Source organism: Ciconia boyciana, chromosome 1 (genome assembly GCF_034638445.1).
Source record: "Ciconia boyciana chromosome 1, ASM3463844v1, whole genome shotgun sequence".
Classification (NCBI taxonomy): Eukaryota; Metazoa; Chordata; class Aves; order Ciconiiformes; family Ciconiidae; genus Ciconia; species Ciconia boyciana.
The window spans coordinates 147,928,452-147,941,449 of NC_132934.1; the positions used below are offsets into that span (position 1 = coordinate 147,928,452).

Consider the following 12,998-nt stretch of genomic DNA (forward strand, 5'->3'; position numbering starts at 1 on the left):
GAGCATACACACCAAATGGACCTTGAGTGTCCATTTTTCTATCACTGTTCACATCTTCTTTCAGGTAACCATTAAACCGCAGTCTTAAACATGTTGCAACATTTTGCAAACTAGCACTCCATGAGAATCTTTTGGTATTATGTATTATTATTTTTCCCTTTTGAGTAGCACGGGACTTATACCATGAAACTCTTGAAGTCATCTGCAACTCAAGTAATATGAAAAGCTTTGGTGTTTTTTTGTTGTTTGTTTGGTTTTTTTTTTTTGCATTCTACACAGTTTCCTCATTTAATTTCCATAGAAATCACAGATAATAGATACATATTACATACGACTGACCAGGCACTTGGGAGGACCTCAGTTCTCCCCTTGTACTGTATCTAGGGATTTATGTGATAATGTAGATGAGCATGTTTGCACAAACAGAGTAACCCCTGAGGTCATCTCCTCCCTTCCTACCTGATGAGTTCAACTGTTTCTGAATACATTGTATAAGGGGATTTAGATTCCATTGGGCCTTGTTCCATTGCATTTCCACACTCAATAAACGATAGTGCTGCTTCTGCATAATTCAGTGCCTTTCCAAACTTTTCCACCTAGAGGGAAAAAATAAGGACACAGAGAAATAGTGTAATCATCAAGATATGGTTACATTTGATGGGATTTTCTCAACATCGATTGTAAACTTGATGCAAGTTGGTATGTCTTCAGATTCACAAATTTTCCTGTGAGAAAGCTAAAACCCATCAAACCCTGTGCATCAGTGAAAATCATAAGATACAGAAAGTAGAGCTGAAAAAGGCTACAAAATGTTATTTGGTCCACACTCTTGTGTCCAAAGAAGGATCAGCTCTGCCTAGGACATTCCTGACAGATCTTTGTCAAAGCTCTTCCAGTGCTGGAAATTCCACAAACTCATCAGGCCTTCTGTTCCAGCTTTCATTAAAAAGGGTTTCACATATGTTTGCAAATGTAATTTTTCATCACTCAACAAAGAAAGGTAATGATTATCGTGAACTAAGAGAATCAGAAATAATACTTTGACTACTAACTCTCTGATTCAAAGGCTCATCTCTGTTCTCATGTCTTCTTTATCCCTACCATTTTCAGCACTGCTTGACCACACTCCTCTTGTCAGGAATTTGCTTTCTATATCCTCCTCCTCTTTCAGGGACTGCTCTGTTCCCTCAGCTTCTCCTGCCATCCTTCTTCCTTGCCCCATTTCTTCTGCTATTTTCAGTAGTTCTTTGAATCTGTGTGTGTGTATTTGTGTACTTATACAGATATACGTACATGTACGTCCTCAACAATGGTGTATATGCAAATGTGCACATAATGTTCATATATGTACACTTACATACCACTTATCTGCTCTCAGAATTTCATTTTTGATGTGGATAGAGATGAATCATACTAATACCTCTCTGTCCTGACTTCTCTTTTCTTCAGTCAGAACTCCTGCGGTACATAAAGCCCATTAATGGACTGGATGCATTTGGTTGAAATCTGATGCACACAGTGAAAGGTTAATGGACCTTATTCTTTTCCAAGGGATAAAGATTTTAAATAGTAACTTTGGAATGGCACACTGGCTTCAATCTATTTTAGGTTCTTATATGACTCCCATTGCGATCATACCAGAGAACTTCACGAACTTTTTATTATATTTCTCTCCCTGACGCTCTTGTGCGGGTGGAAGTGCTATTATCCCAGTTTCACAGATGGGGGACTAAGGAGCAGGGAGACTTAGAGCAATTTTCAGGCTGCTCACTCTAAGTGCCTATGTTAGGTATTGCCTAACATTAGGAGGTATCGAGCCCAGCAAGGTGATTCAAAGTGCCTGAAGGCACTTTGGCAATATGGCAATTCCTCCAGGATCCCTACACGGGGGAGAGGAAGTACCTGCAAAGAGTGATTCACAAGGTGTGAGTAAGGTGCTGGTCCACTGTGTACCAAAGCTGAATGTGAAGGATGTTTCAATCACCTAACACTGATGGGAAGCTATTGAAACTGTGCCTAAGCGACTCTCATGCAGGAAACTTGTGGCAGAGCAGAGAATAATGCTTGCACCTCCTGTTTCTGGGAGTCTACCATAAAAACATTTCTCTTCAGGCTAAGAATTTCCTTTGCATATTAAGTGATTTTTTCCTTTCTGTTTAAAGCAACACACTAAAATGCACTATTTGTACTTCTCCACAATATTTTCTGATTTAAGACTCACTTTAGAGTAATACAGAACTGAATAAACCATGGAAATTTGTGCTAATAAACTCAGGGAAAGTGTAAACCTCGGTGTTAGTGTCCTAAATTAAGGGCCTGCTTCTGCTTCCTTGGCCTTTTTACATTCTGCACAGCTGAGAAAAAGAGGTGAGGAAACAGCAGCTCTGAGCTACCTTTCTTCTTTCCTGCTGCTGGGACAACGAGGTGTCTGTCTGACAGAGCAAGGCAGGATGGCAGCTACTCCCACCTGCAAGACAGCCATATTAATGCATGGTCCCACCCCATATATTGCATCTGCCATCCCAGAGGCCTAATGTTTTTAAGGCTGTGCTAGCTTATTCATAGTGCTGGACAAACGTAGCCTTGGAGAAAGCTGAGAGATGGCTAAGAGGAGCTCTCCTGGAGCACTGCGTGCTTTGTTGTACCCAGTTGTTTGGAAAGACAAGCATCTCTATAGTGCTCCACATAACCTCATATTCCCCTTTTTCAAGAGGGTCTCACCAGCTACATTTTTAGACAGGTCACAGCCAGGGCCAAGATTCTGTTTGTTGCGAGCCCTTTGTGTGCAAGGTGTTTCTCCAGGGTTACACAGATTCCTTGTGTGCTTCTGACTGTGTTAGGAGAGGTCTGCCATGAAACCAGGATTCTTTTGGCACTGAAGAGCCAAAGCTCTTTAAATAAAGTACAAATACCTCAGCCACCAGACCAAATGTGGGGATACAATTATAGGACCTAGCCAGCTAGTTAAACTGAGAAGATAGGTATGTGGATCCCTTACGCAGCCTTCATTACTACAGTGACTAATTAAAGCAAAGGAATAAATGGAAAGTTTTATTTATCCAGGCCTTTATCTCAGTAAGTCATTATTTGTTAAGTCATAGTTTATTGGGCTATGAACATTTGATTATATAAACATTTCTTAATTTAACAAGCCTAGCCATCCTTATAATTTTATAATTATTATTTTATAATAATTTTATAATTATTATTAGATTTTATAATTACCCCAGCAATACTGCACTGATGAAGAAACTGCATTACAAAAATAATTTGGAGCAACATAACTGGAAAGAAATGTTCTCACCATTGCATCTGCTTTATGCTTCTTCCGTTTAGCTTCCTGCATAAAGTAATCTGCATTGCGTGGCCTACCAGGGGAAAATAAGAAGATATTTTATTATTTTCTGAAGTGCAGAATATTTTCAAGTTATTTTTCCCTTATTTTAAACCTGATTTGCAAACATTTTTTATGAAGAAAATACACTTATCATGTAACCATGCATCTTCTATTTCCAAATTGCTGCCTGTGGAGACAATAGCATTTATGGCTGTTCTCATTCTTTAGAAGTCAGTGATTCAAAGCAAGAAAAAGCTAATAAAATGTGTTTTTATGGATTATATAAACTGCTTCCCAAATTAGTGCAGTTTTGATCTGCAAAACAGATGCAAGCGTTAAGCGGAACAAGTTATTCTGTCTCCTCCTCTCCCTGGTGCTTGCTTACCTCTTTTTCTACTCTTCTCTGTACATTGTCATTTGCTTTGGCTTCTCCCTCCTCTCAAAACAAATGTGTGCTTAATCTCTCCACTTTGAAAACACACATCGAACCTGCTTGCCTCCACAACTACCATCTCATCCCCCTTCTCCCTCTTATCTATAAGCATGCTGAGAGCGCTGTTTACTTCTGCTGCCTGGAGTTCATCTCCAACTCGGTGCTGGGTCGCCTGCTACAATTCCACTGGTGTTGCTCCTGCCAGTTTCTCCATTGATTTCTCCAAACAGATCTCAGAGACTCCATCCCTTCCTTAACCTACCTGACCTACTGACTGCAGGGCACAAATTCGACTGCTGTCTCTGTGCTGAAATTCACAAGTCTGTTTCTGATTCAGACTTATCCACTTCCATTCAAACTGAAAACACAAACTGATGTCTCCTTGGCAATGTCTGGTCACCACCTCAGTGAGCTCCTCATGGCTGAAGCAAATCTCTTCAGCTCCTCCCACAAGCCCTCCCTATTGCACCTTTCTCAGTCACTGTGGAGAAACTACATTTGCCATGTCGTTTCAGGCCATAACCTTGCATCTTCAGTCGTTGCCTCTCATAAAAGTCTTCACATTTCCTGACCCTGCAGATTCTTCCAGTCTCATATACATAGGAGATGGCTGCTTTCTTTCTCTACTCAGCTAGAACATGTCCTGGTTCTTCTCAGCTCATACTGTGGTTACTCCCATATCTTTGTCTCTCTCAGAGAAGGAAGTTTTGCCTTGCAAAATAGTTTTCTTAGTATTCGTTACAGTGTCATCCCTTTGCCCTTATCTAATGAAAATGAGATATTCCTGAGTAGTCAGAGTATGAATTCTGATGTTTTTACCATTCATGCTTTTAAGTGCTTGGTGTTGTAAATGATATGGTATTATTGCCACTCAGCAATCTGTTGTAGGTTAACCCCCGTAGGCAGCTCAGCCCCACCCAGCCGCTCACTCACTCTCCTCAGCAGGATGGGGGAGAGAATCAGAAGGATAAAAGTGAGATAACTCGGGGGTTGAGATAAAGACAGACTAATAGGTAAAGCAAAGCAGAATAAGGAATTCATTCACTGCTTTCCATCGGCAGGCAGATGTTCAGCCATCTCCAGGAAAGCAGGGCTTCATCATACTTAACAGTGACTTGGGAAGACAAACATCATCACTCCGAATGTCCTCCCTTTCTCCTTCTTCCCCCAGCTTTTATTGCTGAGCACGATGTCCTATGGTGTGGGATATCCCTCTGGTCAGTTGGGGTCAGCTGTCCTGGCTGTGTCCCCTCCCAGCTTCTTGTGCACCCCAGCCTACTCGCTGGTGGGGTGGGGTGAGAAGCAGAAAAGGCCTTGAGGCTGTGTGAGCACTGCTCAGCAATAGCTAAAACATCCCTGTGTCATCAATACTGTTTTGGTCACAAATCCAAAACACAGCACCATACAAGCGGCTATGAAGAAAACTAACTCTATCCCAGCCCAAACCAGTACACAATCCCAAGTAGTTTTTTTGAAATTGGGATTTCTCAGCACACTTGTTTAAAAAAACGTTTTGTGTAAGTCAGAGAAAATACAGATCTAACAACTGAAGTCAGTGGGATGGATGAGTCAAAACTTCTTGCTGATAGCAGTAAGACCATGCTCAGATCCATAACTGAGCTCAGTGGGGGCAAGGGAGAGCCCCTTGACAGAAGAGGACCACCATATATATTTCCTTGAGACCATAAGGCTTTTTGGCAGTGCATTTAGTTAGTCCGTTTCCTTCTACTTATGTGCACACAGTTTCAAGGACATTTAGTTGCATCATGGAAGGTTAGTCAACCTTATTTTGAAGAGAAGGAAGGCTAAATATTACTAGATGGAAATAAAATTCAAGATCTGGCTAATTTTGAATGACCTCTGCCCTAAAAAGCTTGTTGATATGAAGAAAAACAGTTCCTTTGCGGCAACTTTCTTTAAAATATTATTCTCCCTCAGAGTGGAATTCCCCCCCCAGCTTACTCTAGCCAGTAGGTCAGAAAGGGGACCAAAGACAGGTTTGTGTCCCAGTATCTCATAAGCTACTGCAGCTGCAAATACTTCCTGTGGCCAGCAAGATGCTAACATTATCTTAATAATATGAACCATCTGGATTTGGTCTTGGTCAATTAAGAAATATTAGACACTGAAAGAGCGTTAGCTTGATATAGAAAAATAACTATGTTTTCAGAACCATTGAAAGAATTCTTAAAAAAATGTTAAGTCCCGTCTCTCTTTGTCTTGTGCAATGACCTAGGTAAGATGGTTTACTATGAAGTGCCAAAAAGCAAAGCAAAGCAGAACAAATCAACAAAACAGTGGTCTCATCTCTCTGAAATGATCAAAGTGATGAACCTTTACATGATCCTTTCAAACTGAGGTCATTAAAATATGACCTTTGCAACATTCCCTCCCATATATCACGCAGCACTATATGTCTAATTTGCTTGTTTGAAGCATGGTAAGAGGTTGTAAAAACAAAGTGAAACAACACAATGTAATTATGATGTGCTTATTTGTAAGTTAATTGTAAAATGCTTTTCAACTTGTAGCAGGATTTATTCTCCCGAGTTATGATTAGCAACGAGGGTGTTAGCAAGAGGCATGCACACTACTGAACCAAGAAGCCTGCTTTGAGGGCCCTGCTATGGGGTGGTTAACCATAATGCAAGGTGCAAAAACTGAAGTCATCGGTTTATACTACATCCAATTGTTTTTTGGGAAGTCTAATATAAAAAAGAAACTATTGAAAGGCCATTTTAAAGCAAAGCATATATATTCTCAATGTGAATGTTTAGGTATTTCCATAGGAAAAATACAAGATTGATTTACAAATCAGGGCATGCCTAACAGAAATTAAGATTAATTAGGAAAAAACGGATAGGGTATGTTTTCTTCTAGTTTCTTAAACAGAGCTTGTTCAATAGTGTTAATAAACACGCCAAGTCAAATTCTGATCTCTTTATGCCATCTATGAAATACTGTTCTTCAATTTATCACTGCATGTTAATAAACTTCCTATTCAGATAACTAATGCGCATGTTGGGTGAAAATGGAAAGCTGAAATGTCCTATAGATTTAATATATGTTTATGTACATTGCATACATTTCTTATATCATTTTAGTAATAAAATAAGGATGTGCTTGGATTTAATTATTTTCTGATTTTTTAATAAGAAAGAAAGGTTTCAGATTCAGTTTTGTTTAGGCCCCCACTGCACATGAACATCATTTATCTTTTTAAATCCAGTATACTAGTTTAAATTATTATGCTATGAAGTAAAAAAATAGAAAAAAAACCCTGTTCTATAGGCTCCTTGAAGATAGCAGGTTACCTCAGCTCATGGACATATGAAAACACATGAGAAAGCTGATGCATAAATTAATTACTCAGGATAGCTCTTTTGCATACTGCATATTTCGTATCTATGAAGTTCACAAGAGATTAATCGTATTCTGATTTTACAGACCCTTAAGTTATAGTGACCAAGAACCCATATCTGTTACAAATGTGAAAGTTCATCCAAATTTCCTCTGCAGCTTGGCCTATTTAGTTACACTGGTGATAATCTCAGACTGGAGAATCTGCAGGTAATCTCACTGGATGCTAATTTCAGATACTATATGTTATTGATGAGAGGCATCTTGAGGAGAAGCAAATCTGTTTTCCCACTGACAAGATTCAGAAAGATCTGTAGCTAAACTCCTTTTCAGGTCTTTGGTCTAAGGTTTGCCATCTCTCTGCAGATCTCAGCCTTGCTACAGCCTAAGAAGCCAGAGAATAGAGAAAGTTTCTACAGGATTAAAATGGTACCAGTCTGCTGGTTGAACTGGAGTGGATGAGAATAGCAGAAGAAGCGCTGGAGTCTCCTTGTTAGGCTTACTGGTTATGAATGTAAACTGAAGTCCCATGAAAAGTTATTCAGTGACTTCTGGTTTTCAGACAATTGAGTCAGATTCTCCTCTTAAGTTATTTACAACTGTATGCATCTATTGGTGTCAGCACTGTCACTCCAGATTTACAAACAGAATTCAGGCCTCTTAAAAAAAAAAAAAAATTAAAGAGAAGTCTGACTTCAAATTAACAGGTACAAACAAGTGTTTTATCTCTATTAATAATCTTGACTGCACAAGAAAGTCTTTTGTTTCTGAATATCTGATTGTTGGTACTTTTAGAAATACAGTCCTCTTCAACAAAGCCAAAAAGGAGTTCTAATACACTGCTCTAATGCATCTCATATATCTCTCTGAAAGGCAAGAGAAAGAGCGTAAAGCATCAGTGCCAACTAAGTCAGGTTTCTGGTGAATTCTCCCTGGGATCAAGTGTCATTATGTGAAACTGCCTGCTCTCGAGGAGAATTTACCCTACTATGTTGATTGGGGAAAGCAATCAAGTACTGCTGGAACCAGTTCAACACATTCTCAGTCAACACTAGCCAGTCACCTAGGCACTGCAACAGAATCCAGCCTTTTACAGAATAACCCCCCCGTGGCTAGATCTGATAGTACAAACAAGGCCAGGCTTCCTTTTCAGCAGCAGCATTCAAACCATTTATGACTTTGACAAGGGCAGCCTCAGTAGCATGGCTGTGGCTGAATCCAGGATGAAATTTATCTAACAATTCGCTACTGTCCAGAATTTCCCTCGCTCGCCTTGCCACCACTTTCTCTGGGAGCTTGTCAAAAACCAGCAGGAAAGACAGCATTTCCATTGCTTGTTGTGTTGCGCGGGATCCCAGCGTGAGGTGAGATGGCTGCGGGCATGGTAATTACTCCCTTCCAGAAGCAGCCTTTCAGAATTTCTGGGCTGTTGAGCTCCTAAGAGTGGTGTTACCATTACCCAGGTGAAATGCTTGTCTGTGTATCTGTTTCTCTCATCCTGTTTAGCTCTATGCCATTACAGCGCATCTCTGCCACCTTTGTCTTTTGCTGCCTTCTCTGAATTTAATTTATTCCAGTTTAGCAGATAATTGCAAAAATGTAAACTCATGCAGTAAAAAAAGGGAAGAGAATCAAACAAAGTGAATCAATAAAAGCCTTACTTCGTACAGTAATTTATCAGCATCTACTGCAACAAAATCTCCTTGGAACTCAGCACAACCGCTGGTACTTACAGAGTACGGTGTAGCTTAGATTCCAATATACAATTTTAATTATAACTGCATTCAAAACCACATTTTTCATCTAATTTTTATATTTTATATGAACTAAATACTAAACTATAGCATTTTCTGCTTCATTTACATAATCTACCACTTGTACATTATTTCTTACTGTGGTATGGTGCTTTATGAGGATACATTAAAAAAACCTAATAAAAGTTCAATTAAACATCATAAATGTAGCCAAGTGCATATTTTAATACCCTTCAGAGATAATGCTGCTGAAGTGTTATGAAAAAACAAAGTAGTACTTCCTCAGTGTACAACAATTGCACATAATAAAAGCAGCTTAAATCATAATTCTAAATATAGGACCAGTTTCACAACTTTGGTAATCTAGACCCTAAAAAAGTGAGTGTGCTGGAAGGGAGAAGAACAGCAAAATAAGCGACTTTAAAATTTGGTCAGAGCTAGGGGAAAATCAGAAGAAACTAGGGTAGCCAGGGTTAGCCCATGTCCAGCTTTGAAGCTGTGCCAGTAGGCCCTAAACTTTCAGTCCAAGAAGAGAATAAAATCCTGTAAGAGAAGAAAACCACGTAAAGTGAAAGGTAGGTGTCTGCAGCCCTGCCTGTTTGCTGTTTCATACTGGGACATGTGTCAGGAGCATGTCTGACATGATGGGTCACAGATAAGGATGGTCGTCTTGAGGGTAAAGGACAGAGCTGAAGCTGGGGAGAAGGTATTACTATACAAAGTAGCGTTCTCCCCTGATGTATCATGGCCTCCTGCCCATTCCACAACTTAAAATAAATGCTTTTTTATGGGACATGGCACTGCTGTGTCTGGGGCATGGCACACATGGTGGCACAGGGTGAGGGAGAGCCCATGGCACTGTACAAGGTAGGTACCCAGTTATGGGAGTCTCATGCGCACTATGGCAGACCCAGCAGGTCTGGGAAGTTCAGCAGAGGAGCATACAAGTGGAGAGGGCAGAGAGAGTATTTGTGACCCATTTAAATGATAATGCCATAGGCATTTCAGAAAGACAGGAACAAACAATCTGGTTGGAGTCAGGTCAAACGTAAGAAAAATTTACTCAATCACACAACTACACAACTACTATCTTGTTGGGCTTAGTATAACAAGGTTATAGTTAGGTTATATATACAAGGTTATAATCTTAGATTAGATGAATAGATGAATAGTACAGACACTAGAGAGGGAGTTACTGTTGCAAAAAACAGCAGACAAAATTAAAGCCTGGCACCTAATTTAAATGAATGAACAAGGATAAAATAAGCGGAGACTTCTATTTTGGCAAAAATGCAAAATCCCCCAGACTAACCATGTCAATGTAGTGAAATACAAGAGACCATGAGAAAGAGTCAAAATCCACTACAAATTTCTGGGCATGACCCAGATTCTTGACTTGAAGATATCCATGTGAAATCAATATCTAGACTAAAAAATGCAAGGGCAAACAGTACAAGCAAAGAGAGAGGAATGAAAGAAGTATTAACAATAGGGACTTGAGCTCCTGTATTAAAAGCAGAAGGAGAAAACATTACATCCTTGCACCACAATTGTGTCTCTTTCAATGTATGTTAAATAGATATTCTGAAATATCTTGAGGTTTAACAAGGCCAAGTGCCAGGTCCTGCACTTGGGTCACAACAACCCCATGCAACGCTACAGGCTTGGGGCAGAGCAGCTGGAAAGCTGCCTGGCGGAAAAGGACCTGGGGGTGTTGGTCGACAGCCAGCTGAATATGAGCCAGCAGTGTGCCCAGGTGGCCAAGAAAGCCAACAGCATCCTGGCTTGTGTCAGGAATAGTGTGGCCAGCAGGACTAGGGAAGTGATCGTCCCCCTGTACTCGGCACTGGTGAGGCCGCACCTCGAATACTGTGTTCAGTTTTGGGCCCCTCACTACAAGAGAGACATTGAGATGCTGGAGCGTGTCCAGAGAAGGGCAACAAAGCTGGTGAAGGGTCTAGAGCACAAGGCTGATGGGGAACGGCTGAGGGAACTGGGGTTGTTTAGTCTGGAGAAGCAAAGGCTGAGGGGGGACCTTATCGTTCTCTACAACTACCTGAAAGGAGGTTGTAGTGAGGTGGGGGTCGGTCTCTTCTCCCAAGTAACAAGCGATAGGAGGAGAGGAAATGACCTCAAGTTGCATCAGGGCACATTTAGATTGGATATTAGGAAAAATTTCTTTAGTGAAAGTGTTGTCAAGCATTGGAACAGGCTGCCCAGAGAGGTGGTGGAGTCACCATCCCTGGAGGAGTTCAAAAAACGTGTAGACGTGGCACTTCGGGCATGGTTTAGTAGGCATGGAAGTGTTGGGTTGGCAGTTGGACTAGATGATCTTAGAGGTCTTTTCCAACCTTAATGATTCTATGATTCTATGATTCTATGAAATCAACTAATTTCATTCGCAGGTGGGGTGAAAGCCTTTACAGTCAGACACCTAGGGAGAGAGGGCAGGACCACAGCAGTCCAGATTTATATTGTTTTAAAATACCATGGTATCGAACCTTGAATTCTCAAGAGGCAGCTGAAAACCAAAGGCAGAAAGATCTTTCTGGGAGAGGGACTACCGGGCAGCCAGCTCTGATGTTTCCAGCTCTGATGAGTGAGAAGCCAAGGTGTGGGTGAAACTGTTGAGTGACAGTACATGTGAAACCTGAGTCAATGAATGGGGTATCTACACTGAAAGGAGCAGGCGATCCTGAAACAAAGACTCTATCCAGGGCTCCTGTCCTGCAATGCCTGTCTAAGAAACTTCAGTAATCATAGATTTGAAAGAAATAATCATCAGGCACTAGAAGACCAGGAAAGCTTCTGATAGGGATTTTGGGAATTCATATTCCTCATGTGCATTAAGTCATCACAGCCCCTCTCCAGCTCCATGACTCATTGTTGGTTCTCAAGATGAACAGGGTACTCCCAGGCTAAAAATGAGTTTGAACAGTCTGCCTGTGATTCTTTAGGCTAAAGTGGTTATGATCATTTGGTAGTGTGGTTTGTTATCACTGGAAGATGAAAATATCCTTTATATGTTGAAGGAATGATCAGGAAAGCTCCCAGATTTCCTTGAGCGATGACAGCTTTTGCACCCTAGGACCATTACAGTGAGCCTTCTAGTCCAAAGTGGAAACTTCTGGATAATTATATTGTGGAAAATGGACTTGAAGCACATTCTTCAAACATATGTAAAGATATTTACCATTGCCACAGGGACAGCAAAGCTGACTTCAGAATTAAGCTGCAAATAGAGGCATTAGAATATCTCTTACACACCACACCTTTGAATCCTGGCATTGAGGGTGATGAAAACCCACAGCGCTCTGTGATCCAACACAAGAAGACAAACTCTGAGTTACGGTGGGATGGACTTTTAGCTCTTTGAGGAGAAACCAATATTTGCCACCAAACCTGAGGAAAACAAGCTGTCAAGAACCAGCGGTATGGGAGAATGATAAACACCATGGGAGGTTAGATGAGACTTCCTCATATTCAGTATGAGACCTAGACTAGTCAAAGTGCTGCAGGGTTTGGAGTGTGCTCATCACCTGCTATAGGCATCTGCTCATTGCTCATCAGTTGCAGAGGTGATGAAAGACTGGGAGAGACTGGTGGGAGAGACTGTCCTTTCCTATCTGAGAGAATCAGCTCTGCTGCTGGGACCTGGAGGAGAGTTTGCTGAGCCTGATTAGAAGACCCTTGTCCTGCTCACTGTTATGATTCATTGTGGACTAAAGATATTTTCTAGTCAAGCTGTAGAGTAAGAAAAAGGCACACCAAAATCAACTGATGCAAACAAATCCTCTTTCCTGAGTGGCAAAATTATCAGAGGCTGTTTCAGATCTGAGTCTGTCAATAAAATCATTCCTTGGCTATGTCTGTGCAAGTGAAATAAGCAGGGCAAGGATACCAGCTCTATCGTTTGATCATCCATGCTGTTTAATTGCTAATACTGTCCCTGGCATAGTTTTGAGCTTGGTCCCAGACAATGCCTGGGAACAGCTGGAGTACAGCACAGGCCAGGGACTGTTCTCAGGAGGCAGGGACTGTTCTTTGTTTTGGGGAGTGAAGACAGTTTAATCATACAAACATAAGCAGTGCTGGACCACTTGCCCATAGGAAC

The 12,998-nt window shown here is 41.0% G+C and overlaps 1 protein-coding gene across 1 annotated transcript in view; it reads right to left on the bottom strand.

Annotated features, from left to right (window-relative positions):
* The window catches only part of AFF3 (ALF transcription elongation factor 3), a 278,904-nt gene that overhangs the window by 10,293 nt on the left and 255,613 nt on the right, over positions 1 to 12,998 (bottom strand). Inside the window, exons 15-16 of the mRNA XM_072855188.1 lie at positions 3,305 to 3,368; positions 460 to 596 (exon numbers count right to left, since the gene is read on the bottom strand). Of these exons, the coding sequence (XP_072711289.1) occupies positions 460 to 596; positions 3,305 to 3,368 (201 nt within the window). The remainder of the gene's footprint in view (positions 1 to 459; positions 597 to 3,304; positions 3,369 to 12,998) is intronic.